Source organism: Taurulus bubalis, assembly GCF_910589615.1.
Source record: "Taurulus bubalis genome assembly, chromosome: 15".
Lineage (NCBI taxonomy): Eukaryota > Metazoa > Chordata > Actinopteri > Perciformes > Cottidae > Taurulus > Taurulus bubalis.
The window spans coordinates 2,577,249-2,600,981 of record NC_136603.1 but is presented as its reverse complement, the minus strand read 5'-3'; the positions used below and the strand labels follow the sequence as shown (position 1 = coordinate 2,600,981).

Genomic DNA, 23,733 nt, shown 5'->3' with positions numbered 1-23,733 from the left:
TAGCAAGCGACAATGTTAGCAAGCGACAATGTTAGCAAGCGACAATGTTAGCAAGCTACAATGTTAGCAGCTACAATGTTAGCAAGCTACAATGTTAGCAGCTACACTGTTAGCAGCTACAATGTTAGCAGCTACAATGTTAGCAGCTACAATGTTAGCAAGCTACAATGTTAGCAGCTACACTGTTAGCAGCTACAATGTTAGCAGCTACAATGTTAGCAGCTACAATGTTGGCAGCTTCAATGTTAGCAGCTACACTGTTAGCAGCGACAACGTTAGCAGCATACGTGTTTATTGATAGGGGAGGATCTCTCAAACAAACTGGGATTAGCATGCAGAGATAGTTTAATAGTTTCACCTTTTCAACTTGGCTGTTATCTTTTATTACAACCGACACATTAGAGTTTAAGACGTGTCTCATTGTTTCCGTCTGCATTACACTGAACGATTAACTGATTTATTTCACGTTCTTTCTTCTTCTTGGAGGATTCACTTGTGTTAGTTAGTTATTAAAACTGGAAAGCCAGGAGTCCTAAACATGTGGGGTGACATGTTGGAGGGGAGCAGCGCTCTCGGTACCTGACAGAGGACTCTGGGTAATGGGCGCCGGCCGGCGGAGCGCCCGCTTGAACTGGGCCACGCCCAGAACCACGTTCCTCAGCTTCATCCACAGGAAGTACCCGCCTCTGGTGCTGGAGGGCCACGTGCTCTCCAACACCGCCTGGAGGAGGAGGAAGAGGAGGAGGAGGAGGAGGAGGAGGAGGGGGGAGAGCGGGAGGAGGAGGAAGAGGAGGGGGGGGGGGGGGGGCGGGAGGAGGAAGAGGAGGAGGAAACATATCAGGATAAGATGCCTAAAGGAAAAAAAGTGATCTGCTCACATTTTCTTGAGGCAGTTTAGGTATATATATATATATATATATATATATATATATATATATATATATATATATATATATATATATATATATCAGCTTTCATCAAAAGAGCCTTAAACTGCAGAGGAGTTTCACTCAGTGTGAGGAGGAGGAGGAAGAGAAGGAGGAGGAGGAGAAGAATGAAGAGGAGGAAGAGAAGGAAGAGAAGGAGGAGAAGGAAGAAGAGGAGGAGGAATAGGAGAAGAATGAAGAGGAGGAGGAACAAGAGGAAGAGGAGGGGGAAGAAGAGGAAGAGGAGAAGAATGAAGAGGAGGAGAAAGATAAGGAAGAGTAGACAGAGAAGAAGAAGACGAAGAAGAAGAAGAAGAAGACTACTAAGAAGAAGAAGACTATGAAGAAGAAGACGAAGAAGAAGAAAAGAAAAAAGAAGAGGAGGAGAAAGAAGAAGAGAAGAAGAAGAAGAAGAAGAAGAAGAAGAAGAAGAAGAAGAAGAAGAAGAAGAAGAAGAAGAAGAAGAAGCCCTCTGACGAGAAGAGAAGAACACCTCCTCCTCCTCTTTGGACTTCAAAGAGAAGCATGAGAGCAGAGGAAGCTGCCATCAACCAATCAGATGCTCGTGTTTAAGCTGTGAGACACATTTCTTTACTCACCTCTGATGCCACGCCTCCAGTGACGGAAGGGATAATGTGTGGCTCCTCTGGTTTACACTGAGCCCCCGAATCCCCAATTTCACCCAAGTGATCCGTTTCATTCTGAAAAGTCTGCTTTTTTATTTCATTTTAAAACACACCATGGCTCAGTTTTTAAAAACCAAACTCCACGTGTCTTCTCTGAGTCTGACAGCAGATGAGACTGAAGGCTCACGTGTCACTGGATGGAAAGAAAGTGTCTCACATGCGTCGCTCCAGGAAAGTAAAGACGTATTAAACCAGTGAGTGGGGCGGCAGCGCTCTCCATCACACACCTTGTTGTAGTAGCCGTAGGTGATGGCGTTGGGGTGCACGCCGGCCTTCTTCATCTCAAAGAGGACCCTGACGGCCAGGACGGGCTGGCCGTACTGCCCACACAGCTGCATCAGCACCCGGTAGCACACCTGCACACAACACGCACACGCACACGCATGACGGCCGAGGCAGAAGGACAACGGCCGCTGGAGACGGAGCGCGGCAGAGAAAGAACTACAGAGACACGGGACCAAACGCTAAATATATATTAGAGTCACCACGTCATCCTGATAACCGTCAACATATGCTGAAAACTAAAAAACACAAAACATGCTGGAATCCCATGAGACTTATTGCGACACATACACACATATATATATATATGCATGTTATATATATATATATATGTATATATACACACATATATACAGCACATACACACACGCACATACATATACAGACATATATATATATATATATATGTACATATATACATATACCATATACACACACACATATATGACATATATATATATACATATATATATATATATATATATATATATATATATATGTATATATATATATATACACATATATATACATATATATATATATATGTATATATATACACATATATATACACACATATATACATATACACAACCACACACACACACACACACACACACAGATATATATACGATTATCCCTCTAATGGGAATACACCACGATCAACACATCTTTCATCTCGATTAGCGATAAAATGCTAATAATTCTAATAAATCCTAATAATCCTAATAATCCTAATAAATCCTAATAATCCTGATAATCCCAATAATCCCAATAAAGTCCTAGACTCGGTGTGAAAGGCTGCGCACCTCGTCGGGCGCCTGCAGCTTCTTGGCCTGCATCCTCCTGAGCACGTCGTACGCCGTGCGCAGCGCCCGCACCTTGGAGTGGCACACCTTGACGTAGGCCGGCAGGCAGATGAACCACAGCCCGTAGCAGTGCCGCAGGAGGCACTTGGACCACAGCTGGGGGACGCACGAGTACTTCTTAGTCATCTTCTGGGCCGCCTTGATCTCCTGGAGGAAGAGGACGCGAGGAAAAGTCAGTCTCTGGATACCTCTCAGGGGATCCAGGAGGATCCTGAACCCTCTCAGCTACTCCGAGCTCCCTCCTTATGTCTAAGCTCCTCCCCTTATCTCCAAAAGGCCCTCGCACACCGGCGGCGTGGATCAACAACACGAAAATGCTAATTAGTCGGCTGCAAATATCACATGTCACGGGCTTTTATTGTGAAAAGTAAGAACCAAAGGAGCGGATCAGGTCTGCGCTGTTTAGAAGACCTAAACAGTAGATATGAACGGCTCATTCTAAATGTAACAAAAGCAGACAAAAAGGTGATGAAAAAAAGGTGATGATTTTGATGATAGATCCCGAGATTTAAAGGAACAGTGCGTATCATGTAGGGGGGGCTCTAAATGCTACGCACTGTTCCTTTAAATCTCGGAATTCTTTTAGATTGGAAGTTCGTCCCTTGACCCAGTGATTCAAATCCATTTGATTCCCATTTTAAGAACAAGAAAAAGAAAAGAAACTTCCACTTCCTAACAAACAAGATGGCTGAAGACGGTCCTGGTTTCATCATCTTGTTTGTTAGGAAATGGAACTTCCATTCCCTAAACAAAGACGCGAGTTGCCGCTCGGCTGACCTGCTTGGTGCGCCTGAAGACGGGGGCGGGGCTTGTGGGGCAGCTGGGCCTGGCGGCGAGGCGGGAGGACGGGGTCCTCAGGCCCTCCATGGGGTCAAACAGGTCCAGGGTCAGCACCGGGAAGCCGTCGTACCTGAGGAGGAACGAGCGCACGAAACGTTAACAGCATCCAACACGACTGCAAGGCCGGAACCCGTCTGCTGGTCACCATCTGCAGAGAGGCAGGTTCTCCATGACCGCATGAACCCTGATGGAGTTATCCTCCACCTCAGAACCAGGCGAGAGCGGTTACCTGTAGCAGAGAGGTTACCTGTAGCCGAGAGGTTACCTGTAGCAGAGCGGTTACCTGTAGCAGAGCGGTTACCTGTAGCCGAGAGGTTACCTGTAGCAGAGAGGTTACCTGTAGCAGAGCGGTTACCTGTAGCAGAGAGGTTACCTGTAGCAGAGCGGTTACCTGTAGCAGAGCGGTTACCTGTAGCCGAGAGGTTACCTGTAGCAGAGCGGTTACCTGTACAGAGCGGTTACCTGTAGCAGAGCGGTTACCTGTAGCAGAGCGGTTACCTGTACAGAGCGGTTACCTGTAGCAGAGCGGTTACCTGTAGCAGAGAGGTTACCTGTAGCCGAGAGGTTACCTGTAGCCGAGAGGTTACCTGTAGCAGAGCGGTTACCTGTAGCAGAGCGGTTACCTGTACAGAGCGGTTACCTGTAGCAGAGCGGTTACCTGTAGCAGAGAGGTTACCTGTAGCCGAGAGGTTACCTGTGGCAGAGCGGTTACCTGTGGCAGAGCGGTTACCTGTAGCAGAGCGGTTACCTGTAGCAGAGCGGTTACCTGTAGCAGAGAGGTTACCTGTAGCAGAGCGGGTACTCCTCCCCCCCGGCGAGAGGAGGCAGCTCTGGCGGCGTGATGAAGACGGTGTGCTCGCTGCGCTGAGACTCGTCGGTCTCGATCAGCCGGGTCTCCTCCGCTCGGTCGCCGTCCACCTGCAGGACACACACACACACACACACACACACACACACACACACACACGGAGACGTTTGGGTGGCGACCCAACAACCCGTGTAACACGGGTGACGGAGGACACAGAGCTCGGCATTGTGCCCTGTACTACATATCTCAGATCTCAGTATGGGGGGTCAGGGGTGACCTAGATTTCCCAAGTGAGCACACTTTCTTTCTTTTTTTTTTTACCCTCATTTGATTTACTCACTCTACCTCTCTGCAGCACACACACACACACACACACACACACACACACACACACACACACACACACACACACACACACACACAGCCTCCATTTGCCTCCTACAGCGCAATATTATGTTTAATGCCGAGTCAAATTATACCATTTCAATATGTTATAGATTAATATGCAGATTGTGTAATAACATGTACACGTATAATCCATCACTGCAGTTAGTTAAGAGTGGCTCAGCTGCAAGGGGTCATTGACCCCTTGCAGCAAGCACACTTCACTTCTCCTGCGGGCTTAATAGTTGGAATGCTTCAGCAGTCCAAGTCCACGACGACCAGGACGATCACGACCACGACGACGGCGACCACCATATATATATAATGTACCTCAATAACCTCAATAACACATCTCACTACCGGTAATGTATATATATTGCGACGTCTTACGGCAGTAGTAGCCACACTTTTAAAATTTCTTGCGGAATTTTCTAGTTTTTACTACACTTATAGAATATACACAGACATGGGGATGAGAAACATCATCAGGCTTGACTTGGGGCTTGATTCAGGACTAGTCAGTCTTGATTCGGGTCTTGACTCTGGACTAACTAGAAGCATCATAAATTGAGAAGCGCTTTTATTCCTGCAGACGGAAGGGAAGAGAAGCGCTTGCTGAAAATTACAATTCATTATCTTTAGTCTTTTAATATATAATTAAGTAAAGTGTGGGAGAGGTACGCAGTGTCTGTTCTTTGGTCTTTTTCATTATTTATCTTGTGTCTCAGCTGTCAAGGAACCAGCAGGAAAAGGAGAATAAATGGATGGAACAACATTTACCTAAAATGACACCAACGTTGGTGAATCATTGCTAAGAAAAAGGTTGAATAAGACATGTGTAGGCGACCAAAACACGTTTAAGAAGAAAACAGACTCTCAGACGAGAAAAAACTGTGGTAGAGACCTGTCAATCACCTTGTAGCCCCGCCGTCTCCTGAGGAGGCGCCCCCTGGTGGTCAGTAGAGAGAATGCAGCTTTAACACATGAAGCATATACTTCTATACAACCAGAGGAGTCGCCCCCTGGTGGTCAGGAGAGAGACTGCAGCTTTAAGACATGAAGCATAGACTTCTATACAACCAGAGGAGTCGTCCCCTGGTGGTCAGTAGAGAGAATGCAGCTTTAACACATGAAGCATATACTTCTATACAAACAGAGGAGTCGCCCCCTGGTGGTCAGGAGAGAGACTGCAGCTTTAAGACATGAAGCATAGACTTCTATACAACCAGAGGAGTCGTCCCCTGGTGGTCAGTAGAGAGAATGCAGCTTTAACACATGAAGCATAGACTTCTATACAACCAGAGGAGTCGTCCCCTGGTGGTCAGGAGAGAGACTGCAGCTTTAACACATGAAGCATAGACTTCTATACAACCAGAGGAGTCGCCCCCTGGTGGTCAGGAGAGAGAATGCAGCTTTAACACATGAAGCATAGACTTCTATACAACCAGAGGAGTCGTCCCCTGGTGGTCAGGAGAGAGACTGCAGCTTTAACACATGAAGCATAGACTTCTATACAACCAGAGGAGTCGCCCCCTGGTGGTCAGGAGAGAGAATGCAGCTTTAACACATGAAGCATAGACTTCACTGGTTTTGTTGCTGCAATGAACTACTTTACCTCAGGGATCAATACATTTTAACCTTATCTTTCTGTATGTGACGACTGTGTGTGTGTGTGTGTGTGTGTGTGTGTGTGTGTGTGTGTGTGTGTGTGTGTGTGTGTGTGTGTGTGTGTGTGTGTGTGTGTGTGTGCTGACTGATGCAGTGTGGGAGTAGCTAATGTAATCCAGCCACAGTGCAGAAAGACAGTCGGGGGGATTTAATCGCCAGTGGAGCTGACACACACACACACACACACACACACACACACACACACACACACACACACACACACACAGGGAGGACCGAGGAGACCAGGGGCCCCGCCCGCCGGCCTGGGAACACTGGCCTCCAGATTCACTTCCACTATGTCTCAATTACAGCCAGAACACACACACACACACACACACACACACACACACACACACACACACACACACACACACACACACACACACACACACACACACACACACACACACACACAGAAAGGACGGCCAAGTCTATTTCAGAGTTTGTTAGAAATGTCACCTGCAAGAGCCGGTGACCCACAGACGTGAACGGGGAACTGAGTGACTGCGAGAACTTTAAACTGCAAACACTAAAAATGAACCTTCAGCGCACACACACACACACACACACACACACACACACACACACACACACACACGCATAGAGGAACATTACTCTGTGAGCACATGGGCCGATACTCTGACAGCCGCCCTGAGGCTCACTGAAGGATGTGAGCTCAGGGGACGTGGAAAACAAAACGAAACAACAACTTCCAGCTCCAGAAACCGCCGAGGCGTTAAAAGCCCTGACTCTCACAAGACCATGAAACTTCTAGGGCGTATACGTTTTTGCAGTAAACCGTGCACGTGGGTTTTCTAAGAAACTGTACGTCGGCCGGCTCGAGACAAAATGCTGTCGCGGCAAATTCTGTGAATATTCAAATATTCTTTTAAAAGATTGTGGGGAAGAGAGTTTTTTTTCACAAGGAACTCATTTAAATTTGCATGCACATGAAAGCTCACACTAAAGCTGCACCGGTGGAGGGTTTGTGTCAAAGACGTGCTGCTTTGATCTCAAGTACTTTGCGTCATGCACGAACCCCGCCCCCTCCATCTGAAGACCAAATGTACCCAAAACAGGTGAGCAATCCAACAAACAACAGACGTACCTTTCCTCCTTTGTCTGCACTCCGCTCCGAGTTGTAAAGCTGCTCGCGAACAGAAGCAAAAAAAAAAAAAGGTTTGGTGAAACACAAGTGATGCAAACACAGAAGAGTTGAAACCATTAAAACTACAATAGAGAGGCTAAGCCCCGCCCCCTCTGGTGGACGCCAGGCGAGAAACAAATAACCTTTTTCTATCCTGTTAGAATTGTGTTCTAAAAAAACACACGTTTGTCAATTTTCAAAGATATTTTTACACGTCATGAGTCGTACGGAAAAAAATAAAAAATATGTACGGAGAAAGACTTTATGCCCAAATGTCGCGGCGTGTTTCGTACTCACGCAAACAAATGAACCGCGTCATGGAAGATACCGTTACGTTTGGAACGTATCCAAGTTAGCCGGCTGACTCGAGGCGCCACAAACCAACGGGCAGCGTCACGTGACTCCGCCCACTTCTTCAATCCAGGCTATGGTCGGTGACGCGTGTTAACCGACAGAGACTTTCTTTAACGTGACTTTTCGAACAGGAATAGCCGTTGACCACCCGACAGATATTCCTTCTGAAACAAGGTCAACATGGCCGACAGCGGGGAAAGGGGCGGGACTTTTGCCTCTATGAGTGGAGAAAAGTAGAACCACTCCCAAAAGACAGAAAACCAAGAGGCGTCTAAAATAAACAGAAATGGCTAAAGAGGATCGTGAGGAAGCTCTTTTTTTATGTACATTTTTTTGCACGGCATTAACTTAAACACGTACAAATGAACAAAAAACACATAAAAATACTGCATGTTTGAAAAAGGTTAACTACGGCGCGTACTTTGTCCACGCAGTCGTCGAAGAAGGCTAGGCTGGCGTCTTTGTCGCTGACGAAGGAGCACTCCTCGATGAAGCGGATGAACATCTGGGTTTTGGTCATCAGCGAGTAGAACTTCTGGTGTGAGCGGTCGCGGCTCTTCAGGAACCCTGAGGACGGAGAAACCTCCAGGTTAGCCTTGTTTTGTTCAATTATTGTGAATAATGATAAGATCATTTAACAAACAGCAGAAGGTCTCTTAATTTAAAAAACAACCTATTTTTAGGCATCTGCTCGAAAATGTCATCCCCAAACTAAAAAGGGTGCATCTCTGCAACCACTAGGGCTATTTGAATAATGTTGTGTTATAATAAAAGCTACACATGTGAGATTGTGTTCAGATGTGTAAATATCAGTCTATATGTTACTGGTTAAGAATAAATGAAGATGACACACAGAAAAATGAAAAGGTTTCAGGTCCGCCTATAAAAAAATCACTTTCAGGATGATTATTTCTTTGAAATGATGCAGCTGTAAGGTCCAACTCTAACCCAAATCATAGCTCAATATGTGAACATTCTCTAACCCAAATCATAGCTCAATATGTGAACATTCTCTAACCCAAATCATAACAATATGTGAACATTCTCTAACCCAAATCATAACTCAATATGTGAACATTCTCTAACCCAAATCATAGCTCAATATGTGAACATTCTCTAACCCAAATCATAGCTCAATATGTGAACATTCTCTAACCCAAATCATAGCTCAATATGTGAACATTCTCTAACCCAAATCATAGCTCAATATGTGAACATTCTCTAACCCAAATCATAGCTCAATATGTGAACATTCTCTAACCCAAATCATAGCTCAATATGTGAACATTCTCTAACCCAAATCATAGCTCAATATGTGAACATTCTCTAACCCAAATCATAACTCAATATGTGAACATTCTCTAACCCAAATCATAACAATATGTGAACATTCTCTAACCCAAATCATAACTCAATATGTGAACATTCTCTAACCCAAATCATAACAATATGTGAACATTCTCTAACCCAAATCATAACTCAATATGTGAACATTCTCTAACACAAATCATAGCTCAATATGTGAACATTCTCTAACCCAAATCATAACACAATATGTGAACATTCTCTCTGCAAAGGTTGACTTTGATAAAGTGAAGCAGAACAAAGTTAGAGAGGGTTTAGAACAGAGAACATTCAGGCGAGGACTCATTTGGTCACATTTGGGCGATTTGGATTTTCTCATGACCAACCATATATTTCAAATTCATGATACAAGCTATGATTTACAGTTTTATAGAACAATCACTCAGTTGGTTTTTAATAACTCAGCTCATTTAATCTTTTCAAAAAGAGAAAAAAGTACTCACAAGAGCAATTTAAATGATAGAGGATCTTTAAACATATATATATAAATATATATAACGTCTATTTGTCTTGGTTTAGAGAATGCAAGCCAACGCATTGTGGTTAGTCTAATGGCCGATTTGGGCTGAACAACAAGGTGGTAAATAGCTTCCGTAATCGAGGCTGAGAGCAGCTCAGCTGTTGTGAGGCTGATGGACGAGGCGGAGGCAGAGAAACACTTCCTGAAGCCAAGAAATGTTTAAATCCTGACGCTGGACCATCGGGTGTTTTTTAACCCAAACTCCTCTCAGTGGATTGACTTCAAAGTCTTTCCTATTAAACCACAGCCGCCCATTGTTCCTACATTTACTGGTTAAAACATTTAAACCTCAAAATGTAAACCCAAAAGACCCGATGCATGTTTGATTAAAACAGTAAAACTAATGTAATGACGCAACTGACAAGATCTGAGTCATAATCTATAAATAATGGGGTTAAAAAATAAAAAAATCTGCCCACTTGGAGACCCCTACAGCAGCAGGAAGAGGTTTTGCTCAGCCGTGCAACATGCAGACACAAACCTGTACAGGTGTGCGGCCAAAATCTAATTGAAGGTTGCATCGTCTCCACAGATTGTTAAGCGATAAGGAAATGAGACACAGATGTTGGACTTAACTTAACTTAACCTTACTTAACCTTATAAAACCGCAGCTCTTTTTTCTCTGCTCCCAAAAATGAGAATTGTGTTTTTTCCAAACTAAAACTGTGTTATCTCCTCATCCACATCTCTGATTTAAGTAATTTAAATTGCTATCCTGCGATCTCATTGGTCCTCAGACTCTTCTGAAAGCGCCTCAGACGGCACATGCGGAAGTAGGGGGTCATTTTGATATGCAGTTTGTCATAGTGTGAGCGAGGATCAGCTCAAAGTAGGTCATTTTTCAGCATTACTCTGTGGGATGATGGGGAGGCACCGAACAATACAATTAAAAAGCAATCGTGGAGTCATTTTGGGGGAATCTTGCTCAGACTCTTGATCTTATTTATGCTGAAAACAAGTTTAAACATTCTTTTTTTAAAGGCAAGGAGTTGTGGATTCGTTAGAGATCAAGGACAATAGGGTCTGGTATTCATATCGTGGTCATATGAGCTGTAGCTGGAACTTTGAAGCACTTTCATGTTTTAAGGAGGCAGCAGGGAAACATACAGCACTCTCTGTCATGTTCTGTTTGTCACTGGATATTAAGTGTTGAGGCGGTCAGGAGTTACGTCCTTCCTGTTCGCCGCGTCCTAGAACTCACGCCGGACTCCACCCCGGCTCCGGCTTTCCTCCGTCCACCGGCGGTTATAACGGGCTCCGATCCAGGGGCCGCTCTCGGGCCCCCGGGAGCGTGGAGCAGCTGCACCGCTAACCGGCTAACCTTCAGTCTGCAAACAGCCTTGAACCTGCGACCGCGGCATCTTCTGTGTGTGTGTGTGTGTGTGTGTCACTAGTGAAAGCTCATGTATTAAACAACGCCATCTGTTCGTGAGGCTGCAGAGAGGAAGCTGCAGGACATGGGTTCATATCTCCTGAACAATGACGAACCCGAGAGACTGATGTGTGCTTAACACATCATTAAAATGACTAATGTCAGATGTTTATTTCCTTGTCATTTTTAATTGTGTGTATGATCTATGTTCTGTGATCTATGTTCTGTGATCTATGTTCTTTGTACCTTCTGTGATCTATGTTCCATGTTCTGTGATCTATGTTCTGTGATCTATGTTCTGTGATCTATGTTCTGTGATCTATGTTCTATATTCCATGTTTCACATTCTATATTCCATGTTTCACATTCTATATTCCATATTCTATTTTCCATGTTCTATGTTCCATGTTCCATGTTCTATATTCCATGTTCTATATTTTATATTCTATATGCTATATTATAAAGGTCTTTGTTCTATATTCTATTTTCTAAATGCTATATTCTATGTTTTACATTCTATGTTCTATACTCTATATTATATATTATATGGTATATGTTCTATATTCTATATGCTATATTATACATTCTATATGCTATATTATATGTGCTATGTTCTATACTCTATATTACATGGTCTATGTTCTATATTATATGTTCTATATTCTATATGCTATATTATACATTCTATATGCTATATTATATGTGCTATGTTCTATACTCTATATTATATGGTCTATGTTCTATATTATATGTTCTATATTCTATATGCTATATTATACATTCTATATGCTATATTATATGTGCTATGTTCTATATTATACATTATCTGTTCTATATTATACGTTCTATATGCTATATTATATGTGCTATGTTCTATATTATACATTATATATTCTAGATTATATGGTCTATGTTCTATATTCTATGTTCTATGTTCTATATTATACGTTCTATATGCTATATTATATGTGCTGTGTTCTATATTAGACATTATATATTCTAGATTATATGGTCTATGTTCTATATTCTATGTTCTATGTTCTATATTATACGTTCTATGTTCTACTGCTTGGCATGAACCGCATACCTTGCAGGTCAAAGAGCGAGCTGGCGTCCGTGGCCTTCTCCGAGGGCGCCTGGGTGATGGGGCGCAGGAAGGAGCGGTAGCCTTTCAAGATGGCCGCCATGAAGCGCAGGAAGACCTCCTGGATCTCCAGCTCCACCGTGTGGAGGCTCTTCCCACAGCTCAGCTCCGACGAGTAGCTCATGCTGAGCTCCAGCAGCCCGTCGGGGCGCTGCTGGCCTGAGGACGGAGACCATCAGCACGTGAGAACCTCTGGACACTCAGGCCGAGAGCCGGCAGCGTACCGGTGGTACCAATGGTACCGGTGGTACCGACACGAGACACCGGCCTAGAGCTCTGATGTTGTTACGCAACATCTTCTTCTCCTCAAGGTTCTAAAGGCTGTCTCAGTGACGTCTTCTTGTCCTAAAGGTTCTAAAGGCTGTCTCAGTGACGTCATCTTCTCCTCAAGGTCCTAAAGGCTGTCTCAGTGACGTCTTCTTGTCCTAAAGGTCCTAAAGGTTCTAAAGGCTGTCTCAGTGACGTCTTCTTGTCCTAAAGGTTCTAAAGGCTGTCTCAGTGACGTCTTCTTGTCCTAAAGGTTCTAAAGGCTGTCTCAGTAACGTCTTCTTCTCCTCAAGGTTCTAAAGGTTCTAAAGGCTGTCTCAGTAACGTCTTCTTCTCCTAAAGGTTCTAAAGGTTCTAAAGGCTGTCTCAGTGACGTCTTCTTCTCCTAAAGGTTCTAAAGGTTCTAAAGGCTGTCTCAGTGACGTCTTCTTCTCCTAAAGGTTCTAAAGGTTCTAAAGGCTGTCTCAGTGACGTCTTCTTGTCCTAAAGGTTCTAAAGGCTCTAAAGGCTGTCTCAGTGACGTCTTCTTCTCCTAAAGGTTCTAAAGGTTCTAAAGGCTGTCTCAGTGACGTCATCTTGTCCTAAAGGTTCTAAAGGCTGTCTCAGTGACGTCATCTTGTCCTAAAGGTTCTAAAGGCTCTAAAGGCTGTCTCAGTGACGTCATCTTGTCCTAAAGGTTCTAAAGGCTGTCTCAGTGACGTCATCTTGTCCTAAAGGTTCTAAAGGTTCTAAAGGCTGTCTCAGTGACGTCTTCTTCTCCTAAAGGTTCTAAAGGTTCTAAAGGCTGTCTCAGTGACGTCTTCTTCTCCTAAAGGTTCTAAAGGCTGTCTCAGTGACGTCTTCTTCTCCTAAAGGTTCTAAAGGTTCTAAAGGCTGTCTCAGTAACGTCCAGAAGGCGGATCAATATTCATCACTTCAGAATCTGGAGAGATTTTCCTCTTCACTGAATCAGAAAATTAATTTGTATTCAGTTTCTGCAGCCGAAAGGTCTCGAGGTCTCTGAGTGAGAACAGAGAGGAGACGGCAGAGGAACATAGTGTACTTCTTACTGTACTACACCTAGAGGTACATAGTGTACTTCTTACTACACCTCAGAGGTACATAGTGTACTTCTTACTGTACTACATCTCAGAGGTACATAGTGTACTTTTTACTACTTCTCAGAGGTACATATTGTACTTCTTACTATATTAAATCTCAGAGGTACATAGTGTACTTTTTTCACTGTACTACACCTCAGAAGTACATAGTGTACTTTTTACTACATTTGTCTAACAGCTTTATTTTATTCTCAGATGACAGTTTTTCATCTCCTTCCAAAATAAAAAGGTTAAAAAGCGTTCCTCTTAGAAAGAAACGGCTTCTGTACCAGCTTCTATTCAACTGAACGCTAAATGAAGAGAACATATACATCTCAGAGGTACATAGTGTACTTTTTACTACATCTCAGAGGTACATAGTGTACTTTTTACTACATCTCAGAGGTACATAGTGTACTTTTTACTACATCTCAGAGGTACATAGTGTACTTCTTACTACACCTAGAGGTACATAGTGTACTTCTTACTGTACGACACCTCAGAGGTACATAGTGTACTTCTTACTGTACGACACCTCAGAGGTACATAGTGTACTTCTTACTGTACTACATCTCAGAGGTACATAGTGTACTTCTTACTGTACTACATCTCAGAGGTACATAGTGTACTTCTTACTGTACTACATCTCAGAGGTACATAGAGTATACAAAGGTTTTCTGAAAGTGTACCACCACATTTCCACAATGATCCGTTCCAGCAGCTCGTAGAACTCACCGTCGACCAGCTGCTGGTAGAGGTTGCTCAGCACGTTCATCAGGTTCTTGCAGGCTTTCTTGGGCAGGATCTTCCAGGTGAGGGCTCGCTTATCTTCATTGCTGTGGAAGCAGAAGCACGCGGTGAGCGGCGGGGCCACCCGAACGCCGTATATTAAAAACCTGTCACGCGACAGAAATAACCATTTTCCACCCAGAGTCCCGGTCTCTAAACATAGAACTGATGACCTGGCAGTTATGCGGTCGGAAGAAAAGGAAAAAGATGCAGCAAAGGAAACGAGGTTGAGCTCCCTGTCGCGGCTCACCGACCTGTAGTAAACACAGGGTTCACACACATTCTGACCAGTGCAGTTCATGACTTCTCCATGACTTTAAACCAAATGTCATGACAAACATTTAGTGAAGTCTGGGTGTAAACAGTAAAAAGTGAGTAAATGTAGTATTTAAACTAACAATGAGAATATAGAGCATACAGTAAACCTTAAATGACTCAAATGAATGAGACAATAGTTTGATTAAAAGAATAAACATTTATATAGATGCCTGTATGTATGCCTGCTTATATTTTGAGTCTTTCTTTTAAAAGCATATTCATTATTTCAAACTCAGCGTAAATGAACGACATGAACACATGAATATAACACATTTACATGAGCACATGAATATAACACATTTACATGACTTTTACTAAACTTTGGGCATTTAATTTGTTTCAAGGACTTTTCCAGGCCTGGAAATAACCATTTTAAAATTCCATGACCTTTCCAGTTTTTCCATGACCTTTTTAATATTCATCGTGGGGAGTAGCCGGATAGTAATAGTCTTACCTCACATTAATAATAACAATGTTTGTGTGTGCTCACTGGAAGATGGTGTTGGTGTCCAGGTCCACGCAGCTCACGTCCGGCGGCGGGTCGTAGAGATCAAAGTAGCGGGAGTCCACTCCCACAATGAACGGACAGGGGGCGCTCAACACGTCCGCCAGCGCCAGGGGGCACAGAGGAATGTAGGGGCACGGCCAGTGGAACGGGAAGATCATCTGAGGAGGAGGGGGAAGTTATTTCAAAGAGCTAAACTGTCTGGTTAGCAGAGCTTTATATAAACAAACTAGAGTTTTTAGCCAATTTGCATCCATGTTTGTCCAAAACGTCATAATTTTATCCCATTGTGTACAAATAAAAGCAGATTCATTCTTGAGTTTTGGTCACGGTGACTTTTAAAAAACAAACAAATACAACACAATCAATCGTTGAGTCCAGGTGGACGCATGTGTCGAGTTTGAATGAATTCCTTTAAGGTTGTTCCTAATAAAAAAAGAAAAGAATAACGTTCACAAGAAAGGGACGTGATGTGAACACAAGGTCACAGTGACCTTTGAGCACCAAAATTGTATCGCTTCATGCTCGAGTCCCGGTGGACCCGAGTGACGAATTGAAAGAGACCCTGCAGGCGTTCCCGAGACGTTGGTCCGACATCTCGGGAACGCCGGAGAAACAAAGAGCCTTAATTAAAGCGTCCGGCGGACTCACCGACACCAGCGCTTCGGTGACGCTGGTCAGCACGGCGGGTCGTAACGAGTGGACCAGGATCTTGTGCTCGGTGACGGCGAACACCAGCAAGGTGACGGCGTTCTCCGGTCCGAGGTTCTGCAGCAGCATGGAGAACCGGCCGCCGCTACGGGGGGGAAAGACACAGGATGAAGGTCCGTGTCGACTCGGGTCGATACGTCTGGAAGTACAACGGGGGATCATGACATCGTGGCGTGGTCGTCGTCACGACATCATCACGTGGTCGTTGTCATGACATCGTGGCGTGGTCGTCGTCATGACATCATCACGTGGTCGTTGTCATGACATCGTGGCGTGGTCGTCGTCATGACATCATCACGTGGTCGTTGTCATGACATCGTGACGCGGTCGTTGTCATGACATTGTGACGCGGTCGTCGTCATGACATCATCACGTGGTCGTTGTCATGACATCGTGACGCGGTCGTTGTCATGACATTGTGACGCGGTCGTCGTCATGACATCGTGACGCGGTCGTCGTCATGACATCGTGGCGTGGTCGTCGTCACGACATTGTGGCGCGGTCGTCGTCATGACATCATCACGTGGTCGTTGTCATGACATCGTGGCGTGGTCGTCGTCACGACATCATCACGTGGTCGTTGTCATGACATCGTGGCGTGGTCGTCGTCATGACATCATCACGTGGTCGTTGTCATGACATCGTGACACGGTCGTTGTCATGACTTCGTGGCGTGGTCGTCGTCATGACATCATCACGTGGTCGTTGTCATGACATTGTGACGCAGTCGTTGTCATGACATTGTGACGCGGTCGTCGTCATGACATCATCACGTGGTCGTTGTCATGACATCGTGACGCGGTCGTTGTCATGACATTGTGACGCGGTCGTCGTCATGACATCGTGACGCGGTCGTCGTCATGACATCGTGGCGTGGTTGTCGTCACGACATTGTGATGCGGTCGTCGTCATGACATCATCACGCGGTCGTTGTCATGACATCGTGACGCGGTCGTTGTCATGACATCGTCACGTGGTCGTCGTCACGACATCGTGGCGTGGTCGTCGTCATGACATCATCACGTGGTCGTCGTCATGACATCGTGGCGTGGTCGTCGTCATGACATCATCACGTGGTCGTTGTCATGACATCGTGACACGGTCGTTGTCATGACATCAAGGCGTGGTCGTCGTCATGACATCATCACGTGGTCGTTGTCATGACATTGTGACGCAGTCGTTGTCATGACATTGTGACGCGGTCGTCGTCATGACATCGTGACGCGGTCGTTGTCATGACATCGTGACGCGGTCGTTGTCATGACATTGTGACGCGGTTGTCGTCATGACATCGTGACGCGGTCGTCGTCATGACATCGTGGCGTGGTCGTCGTCACGACATTGTGATGCGGTCGTCGTCATGACATCATCACGCGGTCGTTGTCATGACATCGTGACGCGGTCGTTGTCATGACATCGTCACGTGGTCGTCGTCACGACATCGTGGCGTGGTCGTCGTCATGACATCATCACGTGGTCGTCGTCATGACATCGTGGCGTGGTCGTCGTCATGACATTATCACGTGGTCGTTGTCATGACATCGTGACGCGGTCGTCGTCATGACATCGTCACGTGGTCGTCGTCACGACATCATCACGTGGTCGTCGTCACGACATCGTGGCGTGGTCGTCGTCATGACATCATCACGTGGTCGTTGTCATGACATCGTGACGTGGTTCTGAGCTCCTCAATGAAACTATGACGTCATGACTGATTCATTCAGAACAACAGTCGCCGTGACAAAAAAGTTCAAGTGAAGTTCAGGCTGCTGAATACAGAATGTAAAAATTAAAAAAAAAAAAAAAAAATATATATATATATATATATATATATATATATATATATATATATATATATATATATATATATATATATATATATATATATATATATATAGATAGATATAGAGCCTCCATTTTGGGACAGAACACTAACACACACACACACACACACACACACACGCTCTCTTACCTGAGTGGTAAAGGAGACGACACCGGCTGGCTCAACATCAGGCTGTCATGAGGAGAAAGCTGCAGAAAAGCTGGAAAGTGAGATAAAAAAAGAAAGAAAAAAAACAACGGAGCAAAACGTGCCTGCGCTGAATCATTTAAAACACTCATCCATAATGGAGGACCCTAAACGGCTCTGCACCCTCCAGGCTTTAAAAGCAGAGCGCCTTCACCGAGCAGCACTGGAGTCTGCAGAGTGATGAATACTCTCTTCTAACAAGCAGCGTGTGCAGAAAGCAGCACAGACTCACCTGCACCAGGATGCGAGGCCTCTGGGAGGACGGGAACGGGACTTTGTGCATGAAGTGAGAGATGTGCCTGCAAAACAGAAAGAAAGACAATAAGGAGAACGTGGGATGAGAGGCCAGAAATAACAGCATTCGTCGGCCGAACAATCCGTCACTTCGGCCCTCTACGTCCGGAACGATCCACGATGTGGTTCGTCTTTGTCTTGGGTTGTTTTTTTATTTTGTCAGTTTGCTGGACAATTTTTTTTATAAAATAATCCTTTATTCGTCCCACAGCGGGGACATTTACAGCAAAGTGGAAAGTACAACGAGAGACATCGGTAGAGAGAATTATGACACAAACACATTGTAAACTAGAAATTGCATTTCCTGCTGAAAATGCGTTGGAATGCAAAAAGCTGAAGCTTAAAGCTTAAATATTTGAAAATATAGCTGAATATAGCTGAAAATAGCTAAATATAGCTGAATTTAGCTGAATACAGCTGAATTTAGCTGAATATAGCTGAAAATAGCTGAAAATAGCGGAAAATAGCTGAATATAGCTGAACATAGCTGAATACAGCTGAATATAAGAAATATGAAATTATAGAATAATAGCTGAAGGTTTTGTCAACATTTGAACGTTTAAAATGTGTCTGTAGCTGAAGGTATGCAGATCCTGTACGCTTTTGAAGCTGAAGAGGATTTGAAGATTTCCTCCATCTGATCACATTCATTTTAATTTTCATAAAAAGCTTAATAATTCAAGTCAGAAATATGAAAAGGTCATTGCCATTGTGTCCTTAAGGAGCTGAACATTTTGAGCTGAGCAGTTTCTGTCGCTGAATATATGGAGGAGGAGGAGGAGAGATTCAAAATGTGTACAGAAGAAATAGAAGATATAAAAGTTGAATGACAGGTATAGAAAGAGAGGGAGAGAGTGAAACAGAAGAGAGAGAAAGAAAGACAAAGAGGAAGAGAGAGGGGTAGAGAACAAGAGAGGTATAGAAAGAGAGGGAGAGAAAGAAAGACAGACAGAGAGAGGACAGGGAAGAAAGGAGAGAGAGACAGAGCAGGAGAGAAAAAAGAGAGAGGGAGGGGTGGAGAGACATATGGGGAGACAGACAAAGCGAGAAAGAAAGAGAGGGAGGATGGAGAGCAACAGAGAAAATAAGTGAGTTGTTATAGGGAGGAACTACAGAGAGAGAGAGTTTTAGCATGTTAAGAAGCTAACATGGAGGGACTTAGGACCCAGGGGAATGTAGATATGAATATACCATACACTCAATACCCATAGTGCATTGCACTCTTGGAAGAGAGAATCATTTAATTTTCACAGAATACAGCTGAGAGCGCAGGGGGCGCTACTTAGCTGACAGGGTACAAATGTTCAGTCACGGTTTCACATTTATAAAATTACACCAGCAAACTGAATGCTGGGTAAACTCCGCCCACTTGTCACGCGCGCAGCCGTTCGCGCCGTTTCTCCACCAACAGCTGCAGTGTGCGGTGATTAGTTCAAACTGAAAACACCTGTGACATGACTGAGAGAATGAGTTGTTTGATCTCCATAGACTCCAGTGCGTTTTTTTTTTTTTATAAAAAGCTTCATATCTCAAGAAGTTCAAAGGCAAGACGCCAAAATAATAATATTTTATGAGAGATGAGACTCTTGCGAACGCGTCGATGTTGTTTGTGGGTCTTTAGGCTACACGATGTGTCTCTAGTCGCAATTTCTAAATCAGGTACGGTCGTGGGAGAGAGACATTTTTGAGGAAGATTTAACATGGGAGCGAATGGAAGAAGAAGGAGGCCACCTCTCACATATCGTCTGATTTAAACACGCCTGAATCTGTTGGCTTCAAATCAATCCAAGTTTAAGAAGTGAGACAAGATTTCCTACGTTTTGATGTATAAATTAAGCCCAAAGACGTAGTATTGTGGAGGAGATGGCAAAAAGCAAAATAAAATCTAACTAATCCTCCAGGGGAACTACACTCAAGCTGTGACATCACGCACTCTAAGCGGCGCAATACACACCCATGTTAAAGGCAGAAATGGTGGGAAAAAAGCATGAAATGAAAACGCTGACAGTTAAAAAACTATTACAGATATCAAAAAGCTGAATCATACGGTAATAGCTGAAGGTTTTGTCAACATTTTAAAGTTGAAATGGTGTCACTACCTGTAAGCATGGCGAACCCTTAACCTTTTGAAGTTGAAGAGATTTAAACAGATTTGAAGATGTTCTTCATAGGAATCCATTCATTTTTCTTTTTCAAAAAAGCTTAATAATTTGAATATTTGAAAAAATATCAAAAATATGAAATTATAGAATAATAGCTGAAGGTTTTGTCAACATTTTAAAAGTTTAAATTGTGTCTTTAGCTGAACGTATGCAGAACTTGTGAGCGTTTGAAGTTGAAGAGGATTTGAAGATTTTCCCCATCCGCTCCCATTCATTTTAATTTTCATAAAAAGCTTAATAATTCAAAGATTTGAAAAGTCAGAAATATGAAGAGGTCATTGCCATCGTCTCCTTAAGTAGCTGAATATTTTAATATTTGAACGGTTTCTGTCGCTGAATATATGAAAGAATAGAAGAGGTTCAAAATACGTACGGAAGAAATAGAATAATAATAATAATAATAAGTTGAATAAAGAAGACAATAACAATAGTTGGACTGCTGAAGCATTCCAACTAAATACCCTTCTAGAGTGCATTTTGGCAAGAACTATCCAATCACAGGGATCGAAATTTGATTTGATGATTAGCAGCTTAAACTAAATTTCCTTTTGGCGTAAATGAACGTCATGAACACATGAATATAACACATTTACATGACTTTTACTAAACTTTGGGGTTTTTATTTTTTTCAAGGACTTTTCCAGGTCTGGAAGTAAACATTTAAAAATTCCATGACTTTTCCAGGTTTTCCATGACGTATGAACCCTGAATGTGAACAAGAAGAGCTAAGAGAGAGAGAAAGAGAGAGAGAGAGAGAGAGAGAGAGAGAGCTCACTTCTCGATGGGCAGGGCGTGCGGGCCGGAGATGGAGTAGCGGTAGAGGAACGTGAGGAACTTGCGGAACGCGTCGAAGAAAGGCCAGTGGGAGAGCAGACAGATGCACTTGTTGGTGTAGACCGAGCGTGGGATGGAGGAGGAGGAGGAGGAAGACGACAAGGAAGAGGAGGAGGAGGAGGAGGAAGAGGAGGGCTTTGGTGGATCGGGGCTCAGGAGACCCAGCTGGGAGCGCTGCAGGTCGGTCAGACACTCCTGAGGGAAGGGCTCGTAGAACTGAATGGCTGCACCGTAGACCTGAAACAGAGGAAACATCAAACTGCATGAACTCGACTTCTCTTAAAGAAACACTGCGACACAGATACACTCATAATGTAGACCTGCTATTATGTATGCATGGAATTGTATGTGTCTTTCATAGGTTTAGCTTATTATGTTGTTTGTTAGCCTTTAATACAAATTATCAAAATAGTAGCAAATGATTTTCCTGATGTTCACTTCACTAACTGATATCAAAGTCAACCTTTGCAGAGAGAATGTTCACATATTGTTATGATTTGGTTTAGAGAATGTTCACATATTGTTATGATTTGGGTTAGAGAATGTTCACATATTGAGTTATGATTTGGGTTAGAGAATGTTCACATATTGAGCTATGATTTGGGTTAGAGAATGTTCACATATTGAGCTATGATTTGGGTTAGAGAATGTTCACATATTGAGCTATGATTTGGGTTAGAGTTGGACCTTGCAGCTGCATCATTTCAAAGAAATAATCATCCTGAAAGTGATTTTTTTATAGGTGGACCTGAAACCTTTTCATTGTTTTCTGTCTGTCATCTTCATTTACTCTTAACCAGTAACATATAGACTGATATTTACACATCTGAACTAAATCTCACATGTGTACCTTTTATTATAACACCAACATTATTCAAACAGACCTAGTGGTTGCAGAGATACACCCTTTGTAGTTTGGGGATGACATTTAGAGGAAAGGGCCTAAAAATAGGTTTGTTTTTAACCAACCTTATTCTAACCTGACCTCTAAAGTCAAGTCTGAACTCAAACAGCCCTTTGAAGAAGTGAGGACGATCCAAAACGTGTTCACTATCTACCTGTCAATGTTTATCAATCATTTCCAGAGGAGGAAGTCCAACAAATGAAAGACTAATTTAAAAAAAGAGTCAGTAAATAAATGCAAAAACATCAATAAGCTTAGACAGATTGTTTGTTCCAGCTCCATTGAGCAGCAACACCACGAGGGCCAAATAAAATGCCCTCTGCTTCCTGGAAACATGAGACGATCCCCAGTTCCCTCAGATCAGAAGGTCACGGGCTTATCTGCCTCCTCCTGTGAGGCTTTCTACATTTCCCCCAGAAGTCGAGTCTTTGTTTGCCGACGCCTGAACCCTGGATCGCCGTCCTCTCCGTCGGCGCTGCTCGCTCATGTGTGTGACGCAAACAACAAGGTTTGTTTTCTGCTCTTTCACGTCGTTTAGTCTGACTGTATTCATGGCTGCGGGGTTCATTTGGGTTCATCGGGCCTCAAACAACCTGCAGCACACGTGAACAAATACTCAGACCAGGACCGAAGAGTTTTTTTGTTCAGGAGAGTTTTGGCTTCGTTTCACGTTGGAGGTCAGATTAGTTTTGTGAAGAGTTTGTTTGAGGCGGCGATGAAATTACATTAACTCAACTACTGAGCAGTTTTGAGGTACTTTAGGCGAGTATGCCCATTTTCTACCCAGTAAAATATAGTTTTACATTTATCTGACCGCCGTAGTTAATAGTTAATCTACACGTTATGATTTATAGAACACAACGTCTCATCAGTCCAAAATAGAATAAACAATCCAACAATGTCACTCTAAGAAAAATAGGTTCCAGACCGGTTCTTCCTGGAGGGCTGACGTTCTACCCAGAACCATTTGCAGAACCCATTGAAGAACACTTTTTTTTTTTAGAAGAAAGGGTTTTCTTTTTAAGATTAAGAAACCTTTTCATCCATAGAACATTTTTTGGAAGAAATAGCTCCTTCAAGGATTGTTGAAAGCAGTGCTGTTAAAATATCCTCAGAATGCAAAACCCGCTGGTTCTAGATGAAACCTTTGGAATATAAATGGGTTTCGTCCGGTCGTGTTCGTGTGTTTTACGTTCACATCAAAGACAAACAAGGAACAAGGAAATCAACGTCAGTCCGGTGTAAAACAAGCGCGGAAGAATTTGGTTTGTTAACAATAATGGACTGGACAATAAATGTGGCAAGTGTATTTTATAAGAAAAGAAAAGATGTGATTGGTCGAGTGTTCTTCATCATTATGAATTAAAACACTGTTCAGGACTTAAAGTGTCTCAGTGTTGTCAGTATCAGTATCTCTGTTCCAAATGTGATTAATGTGACCTTTATATCCCTTTTAGATAATGAATTGATCTTCATCAT

The 23,733-nt window shown here is 43.4% G+C and overlaps 1 protein-coding gene across 1 annotated transcript in view; it reads right to left on the bottom strand.

The window, feature by feature from the left end:
• Positions 1-23,733, bottom strand: part of LOC306747442 (C-myc promoter-binding protein-like) — a gene marked incomplete at both ends in the record, with an annotated part of 37,558 nt that overhangs the window by 3,583 nt on the left and 10,242 nt on the right. Inside the window, 14 exons of the mRNA XM_079230500.1 lie at positions 551-721; positions 1,840-1,968; positions 2,701-2,907; positions 3,538-3,670; positions 4,385-4,518; positions 7,569-7,607; positions 8,383-8,528; positions 12,306-12,521; positions 14,444-14,544; positions 15,306-15,481; positions 15,972-16,116; positions 18,004-18,062; positions 18,293-18,359; positions 21,292-21,587. Of these exons, the coding sequence (XP_079086626.1) occupies positions 551-721; positions 1,840-1,968; positions 2,701-2,907; positions 3,538-3,670; positions 4,385-4,518; positions 7,569-7,607; positions 8,383-8,528; positions 12,306-12,521; positions 14,444-14,544; positions 15,306-15,481; positions 15,972-16,116; positions 18,004-18,062; positions 18,293-18,359; positions 21,292-21,587 (2,019 nt within the window). The remainder of the gene's footprint in view (positions 1-550; positions 722-1,839; positions 1,969-2,700; positions 2,908-3,537; positions 3,671-4,384; positions 4,519-7,568; positions 7,608-8,382; positions 8,529-12,305; positions 12,522-14,443; positions 14,545-15,305; positions 15,482-15,971; positions 16,117-18,003; positions 18,063-18,292; positions 18,360-21,291; positions 21,588-23,733) is intronic.